At 43.0% G+C, this 23,509-nt stretch overlaps 1 protein-coding gene across 2 annotated transcripts in view; it reads right to left on the reverse strand.

Moving 5' to 3' along the window:
• The window catches only part of ankrd27 (ankyrin repeat domain 27 (VPS9 domain)), a 38,479-nt gene that overhangs the window by 3,166 nt on the left and 11,804 nt on the right, over nucleotides 1–23,509 (reverse strand). For both annotated transcript variants that reach the window (XM_038274288.1, XM_038274287.1), the window contains exons 8-24: nucleotides 21,965–22,041; nucleotides 19,819–19,940; nucleotides 19,098–19,176; nucleotides 17,586–17,718; nucleotides 17,419–17,511; nucleotides 17,083–17,204; nucleotides 15,730–15,812; nucleotides 15,531–15,646; nucleotides 13,230–13,322; nucleotides 10,125–10,322; nucleotides 8,880–8,933; nucleotides 5,596–5,715; nucleotides 5,417–5,461; nucleotides 5,235–5,348; nucleotides 4,960–5,154; nucleotides 2,354–2,473; nucleotides 2,101–2,274 (exon numbers count right to left, since the gene is read on the reverse strand). In XM_038274288.1, coding sequence (XP_038130216.1) covers nucleotides 2,101–2,274; nucleotides 2,354–2,473; nucleotides 4,960–5,154; nucleotides 5,235–5,348; nucleotides 5,417–5,461; nucleotides 5,596–5,715; nucleotides 8,880–8,933; nucleotides 10,125–10,322; nucleotides 13,230–13,322; nucleotides 15,531–15,646; nucleotides 15,730–15,812; nucleotides 17,083–17,204; nucleotides 17,419–17,511; nucleotides 17,586–17,718; nucleotides 19,098–19,176; nucleotides 19,819–19,940; nucleotides 21,965–22,041 — 1,938 coding nt within the window. The remainder of the gene's footprint in view (nucleotides 1–2,100; nucleotides 2,275–2,353; nucleotides 2,474–4,959; nucleotides 5,155–5,234; nucleotides 5,349–5,416; nucleotides 5,462–5,595; nucleotides 5,716–8,879; nucleotides 8,934–10,124; nucleotides 10,323–13,229; nucleotides 13,323–15,530; nucleotides 15,647–15,729; nucleotides 15,813–17,082; nucleotides 17,205–17,418; nucleotides 17,512–17,585; nucleotides 17,719–19,097; nucleotides 19,177–19,818; nucleotides 19,941–21,964; nucleotides 22,042–23,509) is intronic.

Raw genomic sequence — 23,509 nt, forward strand, 5'->3', positions numbered from 1 at the left:
TCAACATTTCTTAAATTCAGTGTATTTACCCTTAATTTGAGGAGGTACATGATTTGCCAATAGTTAGTAATTTTACTCCTAAGACATGATAATTAAATAATATGCACTTGAAATAAGACAATGTAATTATTTTTCATTATTTTAAATGTAAATTGTCTTGTTCCATAAAAAAAAAAAAAAGAAAAAGGGAACAGATGTCCTTGGAAAAGATGTGGTCTTTAATGCAAACTTTAAGGTGAAGAATAAAACCATCCATCCGTTTTCCATCACGCTTATCCCTGCTGGGGTGGCGAGGGGAGCTGGTGCCTATATCCAGCTGACTACGGGTGAGATCAATTAACATAATGCTATGTTTACACCGACGCAGCAGGCGCAGCAAAAGCAGCGAGTTTACATGCAAAGTCAATGGTTGACGCGCGTCAAGGCGCAGCAAAAGGTCCTGCGGCGCGTTTTGAGCAGCAGGCGCAGCGCGTCTGAGCAGCTGAAGCAGCGGGAGCGTTTAAGCATCTGAGAGAGCGTGACGTGCCGCAAACGCGCTGCTGCTCGAGATGGAAAAATTGAACTTTTGTTGCACGACGCGCCGCATCAACCAGAGAAGCTGATTTGGGAGCTGGCAGGGAGAGAGACACATCGCTGATGATACAGAGCGGTGTGATCACTCCTCTGAAACAGTTTATTGGCGCATAAATTAACTTAAAATGCTGAAACCTGCTGACAAAACATGATGGCATCTATTATCCTGGTCCCTGCAGTTTGGATTATGTACATGAAAACCACCTACCAGCTGCCGCGGCAAACCGCGAGGAGGCGACCCGGCCAGAGGCTGCTGTTGAATGGGATTCCTACTGAGCGGCTCCGACAGAAATAATAATGGAAGGCAGGATGATAATCTGAATGAACTGACTGCACTGATTAAGTTTTCAGGTGTATTTTCTCACTTAAACACATATTAAAACTACTTTATTCCCACTGATCACAGCAAATATAGCTGCAAGGCAGAGAAAGGATAGAGTAGCTCCGCCCAACGCGCGTCAGAGCCACTTTTGCACCACGCAGCCAGAGCAGCAAAGCTGCTTCAGCCGCGCGTCAGAACTAACTGGTACAAGCAGCAAAAATTAAGCAGTAGACGCGATTTTGCTGCTCCTGCTGCGATTGGTGTGAAAGCAGCATAACAGTCATGTTTTGGACTGTGGGAGGAAGCTGGAGTACCCGGGGAGAATCCACGCATGCTCAGGGAGAAAATGCTAACTACAAGCAGAAAGACCCCGGGCGGGGAATCGAACCGAGAACCTCCTTGCTGCAAGGCAGCAGTGGTTCCCACTGCGCCACTGAGCAGAGCTTGTGAACAGAGCGGCGCAGTGCGCCACGCCGAATGATTCCCGCTCAGAAAGATGTACTCTCATTTGCTCTGCCCACCAAAGTTGCTCTGTCCCGCTCAAAATCCGCTCCACACTCACCTTCATTTTCCTGCTGCTACGGTGAAATCGCTCCACGCTCGCTCATATTTTCAGGAGGTCATTTTCTGACATTTTTCCTCCATGTAATGATGCCAGGGCCCCGGGCCCCATGGCGTTTGATTTACTGATGTGACCGATACACGTGGATCGTCTTATTAAACTGGCTGTTAAATTATCGCTTCCCAGCTGTGAACCTAACACCTGGCTCCATCTATGTTGCCGCACCTTTCCTATTAAATTATTCATTTATTTTACTAGACTAAATTAAAAAAGGTCACTTCACTTCCCATTGGAAATGAGGTAATAGCGTATAATGCATGTATCCCATCCATTTTATAAACAGGCTCTTACCACAACCATCACTGCATATAACCCACTCTGTATTGTTAAGTATAATTAGTGAAAGTTTTTATGTGTTTATCCCACTTTTTATCACACAATATGCAATCCTGGTCTCTGCGATTCTGTGGTAAAGTTAAAACATAGACTATCGAAATCATCGCTGCTACTTTGAATTGAAAACCGCCATATTTCTTCCACTCACGCGCTCTTCCACCGAGAAGCCCACAACTAAAACCCAACACTCAAAAATCCTTCTGGTTTAATTTCCGTGAGGACACAGAGGTTAAAGGTCACTGGCTACCTTTCCACCCATTTCATAAGCGCAGTCCAGCGGCGTCCTCTGCCTCTTGTTTACGAGGCCGGGCGAGGCGCCGGCCCTCAGCAGCAGCTCCACCAGAGCATGGTGTCCTCCTCGCACCGCCTCGTGGAGAGCCGTGTTGCCCTGCAGGTTCGCCACGTTCACCATCGCGTTGCTCTGTAAACACGTTCATTTTTCAGTAAAAATAAAAAATCACTTTGTAAAGCAGCTGCTGAGTGTCAGTCCGAGCATCTACCTGCAGCAGAGTGCTGGCTGTCTCCAGGTTACCACGGAGACAGGCGTGGATCAGAGGCGTGTTTCCGTAGTGATCCTTCTTGTTTAGCTTGGCGTTGCACTCCAACAGAAATCTCACCACCTACGAATAAAGGCAATGATATCTAGATAAGAACAGCTAAAGCAGAACTTTATTCAAAACAAAAAACAAGAGATCAAAGGGAGCCAAATGAAAATGAGAAGGGCCCTAAAGGGACGGCTGGGTTACAGGGACCAACCCAAACAGAGTGCGGCCCTTAAATCAAGAAAAACCGTTCAGATTTTCTCCCAAAAACCAGAAATCTTGGCCGACGAGATTCTTTAACACGAGGATTCCCAGATTTCTGCTACTAGATCTCCCACTGGCCGTCACTTTGACGGGCGACATTTTCCCCAGTGGAACGCATGAGTAGCGATGTCGTCATCAACTGAAATGGTTCTAGTGTGCCTTATAAACGTATTGTAGAACTTACAACAGGCCTTAAATATGTATATCTATATTAAATATATCTATATTTAAAGCTGTATTGTATGCTATTATTAGTATATATTTAGTCAAAATTTGTATTAAAAATAAATCAGTAAAATAAACTACACAGGTTTTTTTTGCAGAAATTGATTGATTCCCCCCGAACATTTCCCGCACACTACCTTTTCACATTTATGACAAACATCTGAGGATTTTCTTTGCGCAGCTCTGAAGCTCCTGCCGCCGTTTTCTTTGCCTCGTCCAAAGCTGCTCCTCAGTGGCGGAGGGGCTGCTAACCTGCAGAGCGCATGTGGTCGGCACGCAACTGTTTTACCAGTTCAAGGATAAAATCTGCGTGAGGCGGTGACGTTCAAACGACTCCTAAACAAAACCAGCACGTTTACAGCTGCTATGTCCAGCAGATCATAAAATACAGCCACAAGCCTCAGAATCTGAGCCGCTTCCTCCTCATTGGTTTCTCCCTCTGGGCCTGAATCTCTATCATCAATATTTTGAGGCATTTCTAAGGCTTGTTTCACAGTTAGATTTCTTCGGAAAGCCATTTTTCTCTATTAGCCAAAGAGTTCTATGTAGAATGTTGGTTGCTAGGCAACAGTGCCCAATATTGATCAACCAGGGAATAATTTACAATGCAACTAATAGGGCCTGTTTATGCTCAGAAACCAGGTGGTCTGCGTGTCTCCAAAATTGTAGGTGGGCGCAGACAGGAGGCCTCTGATTGGTCAAATCTCCATCCGCTCTACGCTATGCGTATTTCCTGTTAGGCACCTTACAGGCTGGTTTTGTTTGTCTGACCGCCATTGTGGAAAACGACTGGTTAAGATGGAGCAGCTAGAAGAGTGAGGTGCGCAAGAACGCTGGGACCCTTTTTCCACCTGGATCCCCGCTCTTTTTGGCCCTCATGTTCCTCAGTTGTCGCACGAACTTGCCCCCACTTCCTCACCGCCTCGGCCATATCTAGACCCACAGCTAGTTCCTGATTGGCCCTCTGGCGTTGTGGCGTGGAATAACATAGCGCAGACCACGCTTCAATATTAGGCATAAATCAAAAATATCTATGACAAGCTCACTGCGACACACTGCTGGGGGAGGACAACCAGGCCTTTAGACTGCTGGAGGACAGGGACCCCTTTCTCATCATTCTGCTTCATTCTATCTCTATTCTCCCACTCTGCAGAATCTGTTAGTTCAATCTCTAACGTTCTGCTCTCTGCTTTTTCTCATAGTAGCTTCAACTGGTCTGTTCCTGTTTGGCTGTGACTCCATCCTGGAGAGAAATATCAGCTGTGCTGCTGTCATCAACACCTTTGTTTCTAGATGTTGGAGCTTGGCCTGTTTTTTTTCCAGTGTAGTCCTGTTTCTCTGACTGTGACTAACTGGATGTACTCTCTTCATCCTCTGACATGGGAGCTGGCTCGGAGCTAGTCTGCCTGGCTGTGTGTTTCCTGGACGGGGCCGCCTGTGGAGCTGGTTGACAGTTGCCTTTTGTATCTATGATTCTTTTTCTATGTCTGCTTCTGTCTCCTTGAACCCCAGTCGGCCTCAGCAGACGGCCGCTCACACTGAGCCTGGTTCTGCTGGAGGTTTTTCCTCTCCACTGTCGCTACGACATTACGCTTCTGTCGTTGGACAGAAGTTCTGGACACGTTTTAGGAGATTCTGGGATGTCAGGTAGACCCTGGATAAATCAGCAAGGTGTGACAGGAGCCCAAACAGAATCCTTGACTTTTCTCATCTTAGGGAAGAAAGTGCTTCTTGCAAGAGTTGTCATAAAATACAACTTTATTCTTACAAATTTACGACTTTATTCTCATATTTAACATAGATTAATCTCTAGCCCGGCCCTAATATTCCTTTGTAATGAAGCATGCTGACAGATGAAAACTTTTTTCATCTTAAATGTAGAGTTTTATATAGGCCTATTTTGGAATAATTCCTGCTCTAAGTTGGTCGCTCTTTCAGCTAAAGGCACGTCGTAGAGCTTCTACACTCCAGTTAATGATCAATCTAGATTTAGATGGCGATAATTTCAATAATTGATTAATCAGGATAATTCCGATGAATTGTTTCATCCCTAAACTGAGAAGCTGCTCTTCTACCTGGACGTGGCTGTTCTGGCTGGCCAGGTGCAGAGGTGTGGCGTTCTGGTTGGTGCGGGCGTTGACGTTGGCCCCGTGGCGGATGAGCAGCGCCGCTATGGACGATTGGCCGTGCAGCGCGGCCACGTGGAGCGGCGTGAAGCTGTCTGCGTTGCAGCTGCTGACTCCCAGCACTCCGGCCTGCTGCACAGGGAGCTGCAGGAAACCACAGACGTCCTTTAACACAACATCTGCTCCCAGGAGGATAAAACCTTCCTGGACCAAAGGCTGCAGACCTTCTGGGTAGGAGCACAGTTGGGACACTGACAGAGCGGATGACAGAGGCGGGACTCAGACCGCAGCTCTCCTTCATCCTCCTCTTCGTCTGTCCACTCCAACAGGTAGCGCATCTGAAACAGACGGCAACGGTTGACAAAGCAGCCGTCTACAGCCGGAGCTGCCAGATCAAAGAACTCACCATCTCCACATCCCCATCAGCTACAGCCCGCAGCAGCTTCTCCACCTGACAAACACATGGATGGAGAGATGAACTCATGCTCACACTACGGCTCCTCCTCTTCCTCCCATCACGGCTGCCACATGACTACTAGGATCAAAAGCTCTGCTTGGTTTAGGGTGGTGCTTTAGTTTGTTCACCTCTCTGTGTCGAACGCCTTCAGCCTCGGGTTTGGACTCTGAGCTGACAGAAGACGTGCTGGAGACGGAGGAGCGGCGGCTGCTGCTGCAGTCCGACGCCAGGGGGGAGCAACTCGGAGACTGGATCGATAAGGAGGAGGAGGAACGCAACAAAAACAGATGGAAAAAGATTTTAAAATGCTTCAAACTGCTTCAAAAACTGCAACAACATCCTGTAGAAAACAGTTTTTTTTTTCATAATCCCTTTAAATAGAACACGACTCCATGTTCTACAGCATTTTGCACCATAGTTACTTTGCATTGCACAGAACCTTTTCATATTTAAGCCTTTTGCACCAAGACTTTAAACTGTTTTCCTTTTCTTCTAAACTCTTTACATTCTGATCACTGCTGTACTTTATAATTGGTAATGTTCATTTCACTGTTTGCATCCAAATGTAATTTTGTATACACTCTGCAAACAGAAAATGACAATAAAGTTAGTCTTAGTCTAAAACTAAAAATGTCCCAGATAGTGAAGCTGCTGTACATTTTTACTAGAGGTCGTTTGGTTTAAAAACAAACCTGCATGAAATGTGTTTAACTTTGAAAGTTGGTAACCAACGGTTACAGTTACGTTGTTCAGGTAAAATCTAATCATGAAGGAAATTTTGTTTTCCGAGGTTGTAAGGCTAAATCATTTTTAGATAAAAGTTCAGCGTGTTTTCTTTGCATCTCTGTTATCCCTCACCTGACAAAATCTATGGATACCTAACATGAAGAATTGGAGAATTTGAGGAGTAACAATCCATGTAGATTAAGAACAGTTCTACAATTATTAGGAGCTTGGCTATATCAGTGTTTCCTATTAATGAACGGCCCGCCCGGTCAGTGTTGCCAACTCAGCGACTTTGTCGCTATATTTAGCGACTTTCAGACCCCTCCAGCGACTTTTTCAAAAAAACGACTAGAGTCAAATCTAGCTTCTTTTCTGGTGTCACAGGCGGCTTTTGGAGACTCTTACGTGAAAGCACGTATCGTTCCTACTCTTGTCCTCCAGAAACAGGTGCTGCCGTGGGGCATCTCCCCCGTCCCAACTCCGCAGTCAGAACCACAGCATGTTTACCCTCAGGGAGCGAGCGGGATGTAAATGTAAAATGTTATTTGGTCTAAAATAAATAACTGAATTTGAAATGTTTTATCTTAAATAACGCCATTTGATTCACACAGCAACAGTCAATCAACTTGTCCATAGTGTTTTCCTCTCTAAGATAATGATTTCTAGGCTCCTTAGTGGACCAGAAGGGGAAAAAAGAAAAAGTAAAAAACGTGGCCTCAAAAATGCACTTAAAGCTACAGTGTGTAATTTTCAGCGACATCTAACGTCCAGACCGCAGCAACATGAACATCTCCCCCCCACCGCTTCTCCCCCCCAACAGTACGGCGAGCGTTACGGGACAAAATGTCTTCCACGACGTCCGCATCACCTACCTTCTCAAGTGATGAGGTTTGTTTACATAGATAATTTTACAGATAGTATTTATTAGTCTGTGTAGGGTATAGATTTCAGTACCGTCTCAGTTCATCTCTCTCAACTTGCCGTAGTTACTTTCGAGCGTAATGGGCGATCTCGCAATCGCTAGTTTGTTGGCTCTGCGCTGCCGTAGCGCAAAGATGTCTGCCTCCATGGCTGCGAGACCCGCTCCTATGTAATTATAAATAACGAATTCTAAGGCAACGCAAATATTAAGGTTAAGAGGCTGAGCTCGTAGATGATGATAAATAACATAGTTATGTATAATATATTACATTTCTGACTGTATATCCCTGTAATTATTACACACTGTAGCTTTAAGGGGAACGCCGTTTTTTTTCCATTAGGCCCTTGATTTTACGTTATTCCATCATGTTCTACTCACCCCAATGGGATTCGTGTCATTTGGAGCTGTTCTGAAGATATTCCGTTAGGTTATATCCAAGTAATGTCTTCCTATGGGCAACGACTTGAAGGCCCAAACTAAACTGTTCATAATTTATTCTTCATGGTACGCCAGCATTCAGAACATGTAGGCCAATCACTGTACCCCAGACATCAGCGGTTATATTTTTTATATTTATATTTTTTTTAAAGCAGAGTGTATATGATGTCATCCGCCCGGCGGACTGGAGTTGTTAGAGGCAGCCAAGGCCACAGGTGGCTACGCTCTACCCCTTCTATTCATTCCAGCTAATCTGAATCATTCAATTCCATTTGGAGAGCGAGATCACCTGTGGTAGCAGCACTAGACATCTTCCAGGCATGTGAGGAAAACTAGCAGCAGTTCAGCGGACAGGATGAATGAACGGTAGCCGGCGCACGCGATGACGTTATGAAGTTTCATTTCATTTATTGTTTATTTGAAAGGGGACAGTGTACATTAATCAACATTAAAACAATGTAAATATACCCGAGTTAGCTAAGGAGTGCCAATTTTCATCGGTAGTCCCCCAGCCAGATATTAAGTTCTATGAATGCATGGTTTAAGTTATCTCTGTATTTGCATCTAATGGTTTATCTGTGTTACTTCAAACATGCATGTTATCATTAATACTAAACTTACAGTCGCACTAACTACAGGTTATTTAATATAAAGATGAAAAAGAAGTTTCAGTTTCTCTAAACCAAGATTGAAACCTGCAGTGAAATCTAAGCTCAGTTAATTGAAGAAATTAGCCTGGGTGCCATTCCGAACTTAGTCCCGCCCACAAAGTTTGAGGTCGGGAAGTTCGGTCTGGCTCTGCTCCATAGTAGCGCAAGTATTATTGCCCACTGTCAGGCGATCCAATCAAATTGTCAGGGCGGGCTTTATACGATGATGGACAGATGACCAACAGTAACGTAATCAACCACGTGACCAAAGCGCGCTTGGGTGACAACAATAATGGCTGCCGCTGGAGAGTTGAGCTGTGTAGATTCTGCTATTAGGTCTGTTCTAGAAGATATCGACAGCAAATTAATTTAACAGAGAAACGCGATCAAGGCTCATCTTCTTATTCTAGGCGTGCAACTGCACGCTTTGATTTTTGTTGACAACAGCTATGCGTCGCTTAACATACGTCACGCACTCCGTTGCTCTTATTGGTTGTAGGTCTATCCAATTGAGTGCAGAGGCATTTTTTTTCCTGGTTCGTTGGAAACACGCCCCATAATCACAGCTCTATGGAGCATTATCAGACTCATATTCTGACTAGAATTGAGTAGGACTACGTCAGGCTATGAAGAACTGGTTTTATTAGAGAAAGACAAGATGGTGATGAGGACTCACATCATTTCTGCTGCGCTGATGGCTGTTCTGTGTCGACTTCAACAGCATGAGAATCTAAACAAAAAAACAAAAAAGATTAAAATATCACAACAAAACAGCTGAGCAAAAATTAATGAAGCTAACAGCTAAACTATCATGCGCCTCAGATGCTCAGAAGCTCATGAGGTTGTACTCCTGCTGATCCAGGTGCTGCAGGACTTTTTGATGCGCGTCAACCATAGACTGCATGTAAATCGGCCGCTTCTGCTATTCAAAGCGCATCCATTTTCAACGTAGCATTAGAATTAGTGATGCACGATATTGGGATTTTGGCTGATATCCGATATGCCGATATTTTAAAACTCATGTAGCCGATAACCGATATCGATACCGATGTTAAAAATGGACAAAAATAAGTAGTCATTGAAAATAGCAGTTTTGTTATCCATTTCTGACACTTATAAATATAAATAATATACTCAAATATATTTTCATATGCTGATATCAAATTGATTTTTAAAAACGCGGTATTGATCTATTTTACTTTCAAAATCTCGTGAAATTTCATCGTTCTGTTACAAACTCTCGTGATATTTTGCAAATTCTTGTGAGATTTTGTTAGTAAAATAGATCGATACCGCGTCAATATATCAACATATAAAAATATGGCAACATTTCATGAATTTTCGGGGGATTTCGTAGCATAACGATGACATATAGCAATATTTCATTAGTAAAAGAGATTGATATGGTGTTTTTAAATGGCAAAATATCAGCATATGAAGATATTGTGATATTTTAATGTATCAATATTTTTTTCCTCGTCTTTACAAATTTTTAAGTCTGTAAAAAATAAGTTTTTGAGGAAGAAGAAGAAGTAGTATTTATTTTAATTTTTTTAGACTTTAGAAACTCAGAAGCTGATCAAATATCGGGTTTAATATCAGTGGGGTGGCCAATGTCCGATATTCAGTTTTAAGGCCGATACCGATAGGCGGCCGATTATATCGTGCATCCCTAATTAGAACTAGTATTAAATTATGCAGAATACCTTAACTTTTAATGACCATACTGGCCATGGAAACTTTAGCTTGATTAGCTACCTTAGTCCATTGTGTTTTACTGTTTTTACTGAGCTCATTCAGTTCAAAAAAGATGAGGCAGGACCTTAATCATCAGATGGGGGCTGTCCTCCTGCAGTGTTTCATATGTTCTCATTTACATAGACTAACCCCTGCAGAACACCAGAGTGAGGCAATGGTTCACCTTAGAGTTCAGAGCACAGTGCAGTGGAGATTCTTTGTTCTTGTTCAGGATGTGCGTGCTGGCTCCGTTCTCCAGCAGAACCTGGATGATTCCCTCGTATCCCCAGCGGGCTGCGATGTGCAGCGCAGTGTCTCCTTTATCATTCTGCAGGTCCAGGCGACAGGTTTGGACGTCATAGTACACCAAGGCCTTTACACACTGTTGCAAACAATAAAAGAGCATATGAGGAAAAACCTGTTCCTCTGAACTCTCAGCATATCTGTCGCCACCCATCCTTCTGATAAAGCAGACTTTCAGGTTACTGCAAAGGAGCAGCAGGAATTTTGTCTTTAAATGGAACATCATCATTGCTTCCTGTAAGGTTCACTTAGCAAACTGATGGGATAATAATGCAACATAAACACCGAAATATAAAATACAGGAGTCTATTACAGTAAAATGATTCAGGTGCACTACAACGTCTTTACAGGTCCTCAAAGAGCAAAATAATCTGAAGGATTTGATTTTCTTAAAGGAATAGTACACCCAAAACATGATTAGCCTTCATTTTCTACTCACCCCCATGCTGAACAACACTCTGGAGTACTTTTTTGATATCTCAAATGCATCTGGAGATCTGGGAGTCTTCTTGCTGTCTGCTGACATTCAAATAATGGAGGTCTATGGTGCCCGAGGCAGAAAGGTCCATAAAAGTCCACAAAAAACGTTTCAATATTCCTCCATACTGCTCGTCCAATGTATTCCAAGTGTCCTGAGTGGGTAGCATCCATAATTTACTCGAAATGAATTCATTTAGAATGTTTTTAGAGCATAAACACTAGTGTATAGGATTTCCTAAAAGCGCGCGCTCGCGCGTTCACGACACTACGGAAGCCCTGCCGGCTTCCGCCGGCTACCAAACCAGACGAAAGTGCGCATTCAGCTCGGCAAAGAACTCATGCTCTTCCTCAACACTGAAGTCCTCAGACATTTTTCTTTCGTTGTTTCTTTCTTTGCACAGGTAAACAGCACATTTCTTCTTCTACGCTTGCATTATCGGCAGAGCAGACGCTGAATGCGCACTTTCATCTGGTTTGGTAGCCGGCGGAAGCCGGCAGGGCTTCCGTAGTGTCGTGAACGCGCGAGCGCGCGCTTTTAGGAAATCCTATACACTAGTGTTTATGCTCTAAAAACATTCTAAATGACTTCGTTTCGAGTAAATTCTGGATGCTACCCACTCAGGACACTTGGAATACATTGGACGAGCAGTATGGAGGAATATTGAAACGTTTTTTGTGGACTTTTATGGACCTTTCTGCCTCGGGCGCCATAGACCTCCATTATTTGAATGTCAGCAGACAGCAAGAAGCCTCCCAGATCTCCAGATGCATTTGAGATATCAAAAAAGTACTCCAGAGTGTTGTTCAGCATGGGGGTGAGTAGAAAATGAAGGCTAATCATGTTTTGGGTGTACTATTCCTTTAAGGCTTGTCAAAAAAAAAAATTGTTAAAAAAACAATCCACTGGACTTTGTTTCCAATTTTGAAGACATTTCTCTTCCATCCAGGAAGCTTTTTCAATTCAAAATGTCGTTGAGTTCCAAGTTTTATACAGCAGCCCAGGGGTAACCCATTAAAAATCATTTGGGTCTGAATAAAGGAAATCATCAACCAGTAAAGGTCCAGAGACATTTTTTAATTATAATCTGTTAATTTTAACAGAATTTAACACAGAAATAAAATGAGGTGTTTATGCATCCATGTTATACATTGAAATATTTGAATACAAAAATATAAAAAAAAATTAGAACATTTACAGTAGAGAACAACAATCGTTCAGTTTGGTTTATAGACAATTTCCTGATTCCTATAGGAATTCCTATTTTATCAAACACCTGAACTGAGTGTTTTTTATTTTCCTTTCGTTTTTCTGTCTTAATGAGGGCCTTATGCTGCCCTGCAAGGCTTTAAACCTGGGTTTGAATGGAGACTAAGCCATTCTAAAGCACATATCAAGGAGCTCATTCTGAGCCTGGATCCATATTTATTTTGGATTCTGTTCATGGTGGAGAATCCTGCTTCACAGCAGCAGGTTGAGCCAAACATCCTCTAAATGTGCAGGGTCATCTTTGAGCACCATTTCACTTTTCTTTCACCAGTTCACCACAGTTCTTCCAGCAGTCCACACTTCCTCTGCTCTCTTTTTCTCATCATCTTCTCCTTCTTTCCCATCGCCCGGCTCGCCACAGGTTTGCCTGCTGTGTCTAAAAGTAGCAGCAGCAACAACCCAGACTGACAGCAGCTCATTGGCTAGTTTGGATCACGTGCAGCCTGGAGCCGGACGCTCTGGAGGGCTTTACCATATTAACAGGAGAAGAGGCGCAAGTGAAGTTAGACACTGTCATCGGACAACATGCGGTAATTTATAAATGTTTGAAATCAGGTTGGGTCTGGATTAACCAGCAGGTGGGTCCAGATCTGGACCGTGGCCCGCTAATCTGTGACTTCTGCAGTAGCCCAACAAAGCCTCTTTTGTTGGGCTTTGAAAACATGCAAATTAAACTGGATGAATGGGTCCGTCCCTTCGGAATGGAGGTCATTTGGCTTCTTTGATAGCAACCCCCACCTGTTTCATTCAGCCAGGCCAACAATTCCCTTTAACGACTCCCCTTTCAGAGACATAGACGGGTATGGGGCATTGCAGGCTAACAAAGAAGCCAAACGACCCCCATTCCAAAGGGGTGGACCCGTTCATCCGTTTCTATTTGCATGTTTTCTAAACATGGGCTGCTGGATAAAACCTGGAACCCAACGCTATTTCTGACATTTTGAATTGAAAAATCTTCCTGAATGGAAGAGAAACGTCTTGAAACTTGGAAACAAAGTCCAGTGGATTTTTTTTTTTACTTTTTTGGAATGACTATAACCTGGATGAGAATCTTCACCAGCAAAGTGATGCAATGTTTTCCACAACTTGATGCAGTTAGCTGTCCAATAGACGGTGAAACTGACCCAAGAAAAGATTATGCTACCAAAATAATCATAACATGTTGTGGAAATGATTTATTATCTGTTGTTTGTCGTGTGTTGCTTTGTTAACAGGGAGGAAGGTTGGAGGTTTACGTACGTCCTCGTGGCCGCGCTGACAGGCCAGATGCAGAGGTGTGTTGCCATTGTTGTCCTGAGCATCTGTGTTTGCCTTATAGTGCAGAAGCAGAAGCTGGAAGACAGACAGAGGAGGGGGAGGAGTCTAAGTCACATGCTTTAAACGTACCTAAAAACATCCTCAGTCACAAACCAGTCAGATTAGAAAAAGAGAGTTCATCCCTACTGACTGCCAGAGGTGGTGCTTAAAGCACAAATAATCACTCTTACGCATGCACAGGTTGAGAATCTTATACCAACATAGTCATGTGTGACTCCCAGGTGTTGTGATTTTATGTTCTTTTCTATTCCCAGCCCGCTGGGAATTTATGTTTCTGATACTTTAAGATGTTTATTGCCCTCCCCTGTAGGGCTGGTAAAATATCTTATTTAATCAGATATTATTTCAGCTGTTATTTAGTGTTTATGACACACGGTCTTACTGACTGTGTGTTAGAACAATGGATGAAAGAGTTATTTGAGCACTAATCATGGTCAAACAGTTATTTCTGCACATACATGGAATAAATTCACCACAACTTCTGTTCAAAATATAAGAGTTTATTAACAAAAATCATTCAGCCCCACCTCAAACATAATTCAGTTTAACACTCTCAACTAAGACTAGTAAAACTCAACTAAACTAAACTAACTACTATGTACAAAGAGGAAGGGGAAAACGGTTGAAAAACATATTACAGTTTAAGATGGATTCTGTGTTTGAAACCAAAGTTTATCTGGAAGAATTTGGGATGTGAACAAATTAGCTTTTCACTAATTTTAAAGAAATGGTTTTCAGACCAATTCACAATGCAAATCCATGAGGTGAATAAAATATTATTTGGCCAAATAATGTTTTATTAAATGATTTGCTTAATCAAGAACCAATAACCTTTAGTTAAATGATTCTTTACCCTCTTTGAAATAGCTAGCAGCGAATAGACATCAGGATTCCACTAAATGACTCTTGGTCATACTTGGTAATGGAAATGTAATGAGCATCTGAGGAACACATGAACACTAATGTTATATCAGTGTTTAACCCTTAGTGAAATAAAGCTTGTCTAAGCTTTAGCAACAGCTCAACACATATTCCTGTAGCATAGCGTAGCATGCAATGCTCTTCATTCCCCTGGATGTGGACCCGCTCAGACAAAATATTCACCAAAAGATTCTCCACTTTACAGGAAATTTGACCTTCCAGGTTTCTACCAGAAGAAACTAGAAGAAAATGTTTCTTCCATCCAGAAAAAAATACTGGAAAAAAAACATCAACAAGAAACTTCCAACCCTAGTTAAAGCAGACTTATAGTGACTTGCAGTGACCTGTAGGGACCTGCAGTGACTCCCACATTCACATTCTGGGAGTCTGAACAACAGATAGTCTATATTTCTGCCTTTAGGTGGAATGAGATAAAGAAGACAGCGATCAGGACGTCCCTCACTGCTGACAGTGTGAAGTGGAGCTCTAGTCCACAGTGGTTTCATCACCAGTGGTCCATTTGGTATGCTCTCTCTGTTTTAGACATTTATTGGACAGGGCTGCATTTTTAATTCTCTAATTCTCGTTAATTCTCATGAGACCACCTGGTTTCTTTTCTCCTGTTCCGTGTTTCAGCCTCACGGGAAGCTAAAAATCGGCCCAAATAAATGAACAAATGAGAAGGTTTACACTTACATTAAAATTAACTACATGAGATGTCCTTTGTTCTCTGAGAGCTTTTCTTCTCTACTTAACCTTTAAATGGTGCAACACCCACACGATTAAATCTTATGTGTACGTTTTGTAAGAAATACATAGACAACAGGAACAAGTTACCCCGAATATTCGCACTGTTACAGATATCAGTCTTTTTAGGTCAAAACTCCAGATATATGTGTTCAGGCGGGCATTTAATACGTAGCAGTGGTGTAAATATTTCATAATTTTGTTCCTTTGTAACCTTTCTGATTTTACTTTACTTTCTGATTGTGACTCTACTTATTTTGTTAAGCACTTTGGGCAACTGCTGGTTGTTGTAAAGTGCTATATACATACATTTTGATTGATTGATTGATAAGTAGAAAGAAATACAAAATACAGTGAATGTAGCCTTGAATACAGCAGTAAGGCTCAATAATAAAACTGTCCATATTTTAGGCCCTTTGAACTAATTTTAATTTTTCAATCACAAAAGGACAAAAAAAAACAAAAAAACATGTTCTCTCTTCAGGGGCCCCAGGCTGCTGATGCTGAGGGAGGTTCTCCTTTAGAAATGTTAATGATGATGAACGCAGCACTTACTGAGACGCCCTGGTACCCTCGCTGACAGGCCAGATGCAGTGGTGTCAGGGCGTGGTAGTCTGTGGCGTTGACTGGAGCGCCTTTATGAACCAGCAGGTCGATCAACTGCGCCTGACCTGCAGTACAAAACGCAAACACCCATTCACAGGCCGATCTAAGCCGAAGCAATGAGGCTTTGTGTGTGGTAGCAGCAGCTCACCACAGATGGCAGCAGCGTGCAGTGGGGTGTAACCTCTGTCGTCTCTGGAGAACGGCGTAACGACAGACAGGTCGTTCAAATGTCTGAAAAGGAACGTTTACAATTCAGATTAGTTTAAAATCCCTCCACTGGGTGGCGTTTATCTGACGCCACCCAGCTGCCTGGATTCATTCGCTTTAAGGTGGCGTTTATCTGACGCCAACCGTGCTGCCTGGATTCATTCGCTTTAAGGAGGAGTACTGCTGCTGTGACCATCTGTTTAATCCTGGCCCGACACATCAAGTTCAGAAAGGATACGAGCATCAGTCCTGATAGACTTATTACCCTTATTACCAATCCTATTTTCCATCGTGTGAACGGCTTCTCACATGTGCATCACTTACCTGAGGAACAGGTGAGATACTGACTCACCGACCATGTGGATGCCACACCATCTGAATCCTTTAACAGAAAACACTCCCTGATCTGCTCAATGGAGGCTGCCTCAAAAGCCTTTAGGACTGCTGCTAATATTAATTCAATTCTATTCAGTTTATTTCTATAGAGCCAATTCACATCATGTCATCTCAGGTCCCTTTATAGAGACAGTTGAACCAGACCATCCATTCAGATTGGTTAAAACTTTTCTACTTAAGGAAAACCAGCTGATTGCATCGACTCATTGACTCTTCAGCAATCCCTCACACTAAGCATGCTTGTAGCGACAGTGGAGAGGAAAAACTCCCTTTGAACAGGAAGAAACCTCCAGCAGAACCAGGCTCAGTGTGAGCGGCCATCTGCTGAGGCCGACTGGGGTTCAAGGAGACAGAAGCAGACATAGAAAAAGAAGAATAGATACAAAAGCCAACTGTAAACCAGCTCCACAGGCGGCCCTGTCTGGTTTGCAAATGTAAATATCTAGAGCAATAGAAAAAAGCAAAAACAACCTTACACAGGGGGGGGTTTGTGGTTCTACTGTATAAAACCTGGAACTAAACGCTATTTCTGACATTTTTAATTGAAAAAGCTTCCTAGATGGAAGAGAAGCGTCTTCAACCTTGGAAACAAAGTCCAGTGGTTTAATTTTAATTTTTTTAGGAAAAACATTTAGAGAGATCCTGTGATTTTAGCTCATAAATATAACCACTATCAACAGATTGTGGAAAAATTCCAGGAAAGAACTGTCTGTCACTCTCAAACAGCATGAAGTTTTGATAAAGTTGTTAACAGCCGTTTTCTACTTCCTTGTAGAAGTACAAGGAAGTACTACACACACATTTTACAGCACCTCATTTTCTGCACAGAGCGTCCGTGCATCAACCACCATGAGCCCTTAACACACCGTGTGCTGCTACGGGAGCTCTGTATACTGACCCAGAGCGGCGGCCGTCGCACAGGTCACAGGAACAAAGAGGATGGCACATCCTGACGTCCTCATCACCTTCACTCTCACTCAGCAGACGCTCCACGTTGGCTTCGTTTCCATTCGCTATGTGCTGAAACAGACAGATCAAACTGGGACGATCAGATTAAAGGCCTCTGAAGGAAGTCTGACTTTAGCACAAAAAGAAAAAGATGAAATTCAGCTTTTTGCAATAATCAGCAGACAGCGGCAGCATCAGGGAAAGAACTGCAATGCTGATGGGAGTTTTTGTGGTAAAGGTCAGGCTAAATCCACCTGAACAATCAGCACGGACTGTAACAGCTCACCTCAAACAGCTGCTGGATGGGTGCGGCCATGTTCTGAGTTAGCACGCTCATCCTCTCCTTGAACAGTGCTCTGTCACCAAGCTCCCCTGTGACCTGAGATCATCAGACCAGAAATAAACACCTGCACCTGCTGCGCTCCAACATGCTAGCATTCCTGAGCGTCTCACAGAGGACGTGTTTTGTAGCTTCCCCAGGTTGATGTACTCCGCCGCCGCCTCAAACGTGCTCAGGCAGTAGCTCAGCTCGTCTTTGCTGGAGGTACTGAAACAGAAGTTCCTCATGTAGCTCAGGTTGGCCATCCTGGAACACAGAACAATCCACTAGAAAACAGGTTCTTTAGCGGCTCGTTGGTTCAAATGATGCTTAGCGATATGAGCTCCATAATAAACTAAAGAAAGACACAATCTAGAAGCAGATCCTTTAAGTTTATCCCTTAGTTCATCCTCTAGACAGAGGCACTGAAAGCTTAGATAAGGACCCATAGGAGAGAAATATCAGCTGTGCTGCGGCCATCAACACCTTTGTTTCTAGATGTTGGAGCTTGGCCTGTTTTTCAGTGTAGTCCTGTTTCTCTGACTGTGACTAACTGGATGTGCTCTCTTCATCCTCTGACATGGGAGCTGGCTGAGAGCTCGTCTGCCTGGCTGTGTGTTTCCTGGATGGGGCCGCCTGTGGAGTTGGCTGACAGTTGCTTTTTGTATCTATGCTTCTTTTTCTATGTCTGCTTCTGTCTCCTTGAACCCCAGTGGGCCTCAGCAGATGGCCGCTCACACTGAGCCTGGTTCTGCTGGAGGTTTCCTCCTGTTAAAAGGGAGTTTTACCTCTCCACTGTCGCTACACGCATGCTTAGTGTGAGGGATTGCTGAAGAGTCAATGAGTCGATGCAATCAGCTGGTTTTCCTTAGATAGAAAACTTTGAATCAATCTGACTGGATGATCTGGTGAACTGGAAAGTGACCTGAGATGACATGATGTGAATTGGAGCTATAGAAATAAACTGAATAGAATAAGGATCAAGCTGCACTCAGATGGTTTGCTCTGACCACCTCCACAGTCTGGCTAGAACTCCAACACTAATGAAAGCCCACTGAGCTCCTGGGACCCCCTCAGTCTGCAGACGCATCACCTGGTTGTCTCTGCTGTAAGATAAAACCCAGCAAGGAAACAACCAGAGGATGGTGCCTACCACTGAGTGTTAGGACAAGGCAAGAGATTTCTTTATTTCTCAAATACAAGAATGAAGTCATAACATTATGAGAATAAAGTCGTAAATTTACAAGAATAGTTTGGAAAAATTGCGTGCATGAAGTCATCGTATCACAACCCGTTCCAGAAAGAATAATAATAAAATATAATTTGATGCTGGTGATCTAAAATACATAATACTTCCTTATTACTGGAACAAATACCAAAGTATTACTTCACAAGATGTGAAGTAATATTTGTTTCTCATTGAGAAACAGCCAGTTCCTTCGGGCTGAAAAAAACATTGAAAAATCCTGTAAAAAACACGTCATCATAAAAAAACTTCCCACCACATCGTACGGCTCTCAGAGTGACCTTTAACCTTCTGGTGCACAGCAGCATGCAGGCTGAGGGCAGCCAACGAGCCCGCACACCTCGACAACATTTGGATGCCATGTTTTCATGGCAACCTGAACGATCTTCTCCATGCTCACCAGTTGGGGATCTGGCTCTTGATGAGGAGGTAAAGGACGACAGGGAGCAGGTCGTCTGCGCTCACAGCTTCGATATTGGCTGCAGAGGAAGACAAACACCAATCAACAAATTCACCTCCTTTCTGAATGGAAGTCAGCTCCTCTCCCTGCTGCTCCTCACAACCAATGTCTAAAGTGGCCTCTTGACAAACAGGAATTAGGATAAGATCATGTTATTCTGCACGCTAACAGTGAGGCTGCTGTGATCAGAGTCTGGCTGTCAGAAAACAAACAATCAGGCGACAGTGAGGATCCCATTACGACGTCACTCTGAAAGGTTACAGACGAATTACCAAAGAACAGCACAGTGTCTTTCAGCAGCTCATCACTCCTCATTACACAGCTAATAGATGCAGTTTCCTTTCAATAATAACCTTTCAATAGACCAAAGCCCCAAAAACATGATTAGTTTAAGCCACCATGAATTAGATTAAGATTTAGAGATCTGATTTGGTCTGTTTTGGATCAAAAGTTCCTCTAAAAGTCATGAGAAAACAGCAGCTCAGAGGCCTCTGAACGGATTTTATGAAGCAATGAATGGATTCATTTCAGACTAAACAAAATCCTTAAAGGTAACAGATGCCCCAAGATCTAGAAGGAGTAGATCTAGGCTGTTCCAGTGCAATCTTTCTTCCTTCTAGAGACTAACACCAAACAACTCTGATGAACACCCCATACTTACTTGTGCGTCTGGGTGTCTGGGTGGCAGCGAGGACAACCCTGCGCAGGCACTGAACCTTGAGGAGGGGGGACGTCTGCTGGTTGAGCTGACTCAGCTCTCTCTTTGCTCGGAACAAGTTTATACTGGAGGATGGAAGCAAAGCGAGATGAGGTACGTCCAACAGATAATCAGCGTGTGAAGAATAGAAACATTTCTAATGTTTCTACTCTTCACTGAAGAATAGAGGAAAAAAAACAGCTGGATCTGAATGATTAGAACCACATTCCAAAAAAAGTTAAAATCAATCCACTGGACTTTGTTTCCAAGTTTGAAGACGTTTCTCTTCCATCCAGGAAGATTTTTCAATTCAAAATGTCAGAAATAGCGTTGAGTTCCAGGTTTTATCCAGTAGCCCAACAAAGCCTTGTTTTGGTTTAGAAAACATGCAAATAGAAACGGATGAACGGGTCCACCCCTTTGGAATGGGGGTCGTTTGGCTTCTTTATTAGCCTGCAATGCCCCATACCTGTCTATGTCTCTGAAAGGAGGTCGTTGGGGGAATTGTTGGCCTGGCTAAATAGGCAAGGTCTTCTGTTCCCCTGTAACGGAGTTGTGAAGATAGCAGGAAAGAAACAACTCTATCGCTGAAGATAAGGGTGAGAGGATTAAACGGAAAAACATCTCCATCCCTTATGTTGCTGGAGTCTCTGAAAAACTCAAAGAGGATTTTTTCCTAACACAAAATCCCAGAACATTTCAAATCACACTGACCCTTAAATAGAGACTAGAGCATCCTAAAGACCTAATCTAAGTGGAGTGGCGTCTGCAGTTCAATGCAGTGAGGAATGCTCTGATAAAGGACATTCTTTGGAGGACCAGAATGTTCACATATTGGAAAAAGAAGACAGGTGGTTTGAAAGGGGCGTGAAGGAAGCCACCTATCTAAGAAAGAAAAACCAACATTAAACAGGGGGGGGGGGGACGACTCAGATTTCAGCTTTCAAAAACCTACAATGCAGCGAGAGAGTTGATGTCTTCCCGCTATTGTTTCTGGACATTGGGAACAAGTGTCCATGTTTCATCTTGAAATGATGACCAGAGAAGGGAATAACCAGCTATACGTTCTCTCTAACCCCCCCTTTTCAGCCAAGGCATCCACAGGCAAATCACATGGCAGTCCACAGAGGTGTGACCAACCACCCCCCTCTGTGTGAGGACAGACAAAATCATAGAGCACACAGAATTCTCTCTTTCCCTCTCTTGCCCTTGAAGCTTGGTCCGCTTTAAGGGCAAGAAGTCTGGCATGATTAGGGACAGAACAAACAATATGTGTTTCGATTATGTTGATCATATTTGTTTAACAGTATGGATCCCATGCTACACTATGCTACAGTAACATGTTTTGAGCTGTTGCTAAAGCTTGGACAAGCTTTATTTCACTAAGGGTTAAACACTGATATAACAGTGTTCATCAGATGCTCATTACATTTCCATTACCAAGTATGAAAGAAGCAAGCTGTTGATATGGATATGACCAAGAGTCATTTAGTGATTCCTGATGTCTATTCGCTGCTAGCTATTTCAAAGGGAGCAAAGAATCATTTGACTAAAGGTTATTGCTTCCTGATTAAGCAAATCATTCAATAAAACATTATCTGGCGAAATAAACATCTTATAGTATCAGAAATATAAATTCCCAGCTGGTTGGAAATATAATAGAATATAACATCCCAACATTAATGTGGCATCCTACCTGGATGGGCATTGAACTTAAAATCACAATGATATCATCACAGCCCCAAAACCTTTACAGGGGAACAGAAGACCTCGCCTTTCTGACATTTTGAATTGAAAAAGCTTCCTGGATGGAAGGGAAACGTCTTCAAACTTGGAAACAAAGTCCAGTCGATTGTTTTTAACTTTTTTGGAATGACTATGAGCTGAATGACTGAGAATCTTTACCAGCTATTAGAACCACACTCTCCAACTATAGAGACTTAAAACCAACAGTGGATCTGAAACCATTGAAGAGGTGATAAATAGCTTCAATGGCCTTTTGCCTTCTCCCCCACCAATCATTTTAACCCTGTGGATCACAGTCTGTATCACAAACATCTGGATCTCAGTTCTGAATTCCAAAAAGTAGGTCAGAATGTCCTGAACTTACCTGAATTCTGGTTTGACCCCCAGGTCCTCCTGCTGCAGGTCCTGAAGGCTCCTGGTGATTTTGTTGAAAGACGCATCCTGTTGATGTGGAGAGCATCAGAGGGGCATTAAGAGAAGCTCCACAACGTCAACATCACCACAGAAAACAGCAGCAAACATACGGCCATTCTTTTTTTTGTGGAGACAGAGAAATTCTTCACTTCTCCACTTAAAGAGGTCGAACAGAAACAGATTCCTCATTTACATGTATTAAAGTCGGAGGGCAGCGGCCGTTCCAACCGTTGCATTTCCGATTCTCCCGAGTGGTGCACGACTTTACACGACTGAATAAAGTTAATGTGATTGGACGTTAATCAAGGGGGTGGGATTGTTGTGGAGCAAGGTTTGCAAGCATGTTTGATTGTGGCCAGTTTGTCGGAAGCATCTTACTAACCAGTTAACATCTTAGTGCTAGTAGGTTCCCAATGGGAAATTCCATTGGGACCAAGTAGCACTAAATTGGTGACTTAGAAACAACACTGTCAAGGAACGCTATGAACAGAGGAAACATGCAAGAGGAGGAGAGTTTAGTGTCGGAGGTCGTGGATGAGTCTCCTCCGTCATCCATTTTTTATTTAGAGGAGGAAAGCGGGATGAAGATGTTGTGGAAGAGGACGCCAGGGCGGCAGAAGCTTGGTTTGGTGTAGAAGGCTTCCAGCCGTACATGTTTGAGCCCTTTCCTCGCAACGCTGCCAGTTCTTCGCGTATATTAGCTGCGACATATGAATCAAGATGCTATGACTGAAAACATTTGATTGACAGATGGTAAAATGGTAAATGGCCTGTACTTATATAGCGCCTTTTTTCCAAGTCAAGAGACTTGACCAAAGCCCTTTACACTATATTCAGTCATTCACCCATTCACGCACACACTGATGGTGGCAAGCTACATTGTAGCCACAGCTGCCCTGGGGCTCACTGACAAAAGCAGGGCTGCCATACACTCGCGCCACCAGGCCCTCTGACCACCATCAGTGGACAATGCAGGTGAAGTGTCTTGCCTAAGGACACGACACTGAAAAGCGGAACTGGGGCTTGAACCGTCAATCCTTCGATTTCAGGGAAACTCCTACAGCCAACACCACTGTCGCCCTGTCGACTGTTGAGATATGATTGGCCGGATTTAGGTGTTCAGGCTGATGTATAACTAACTGGCCTGCATAAGATAACAAAAAAAAAACACAGATTTTAAGATAGGAATTTTTTTTAATAGAAATGTTCTAAATTTTGGCACAATCTGGTCTGATAAAGAGAACATTTATATACATGTTTAAGCCAGAATTATTTGTCATTTAAAATGATATCCCTAGGTCTTTAAAACGAGCATATGGGCACTCAGCAAGGAGAGTTCCTTAATAAAGCTGAGCATGCACAAAAGAAAGGGCATTACGGGAGCATAAAGGCAATGAAATAATTAAACAGTAGCAATTAAAGAGAAAAAAATGAAATATTAAAATCATAAATAATATAAAAAACCAAACTAATTGATAGATAATTGGATAAAAGA

The sequence above is a fragment of the Cyprinodon tularosa genome, unplaced genomic scaffold (genome assembly GCF_016077235.1).
Source record: "Cyprinodon tularosa strain WSP-4 unplaced genomic scaffold, ASM1607723v1 ctg903, whole genome shotgun sequence".
Lineage (NCBI taxonomy): Eukaryota > Metazoa > Chordata > Actinopteri > Cyprinodontiformes > Cyprinodontidae > Cyprinodon > Cyprinodon tularosa.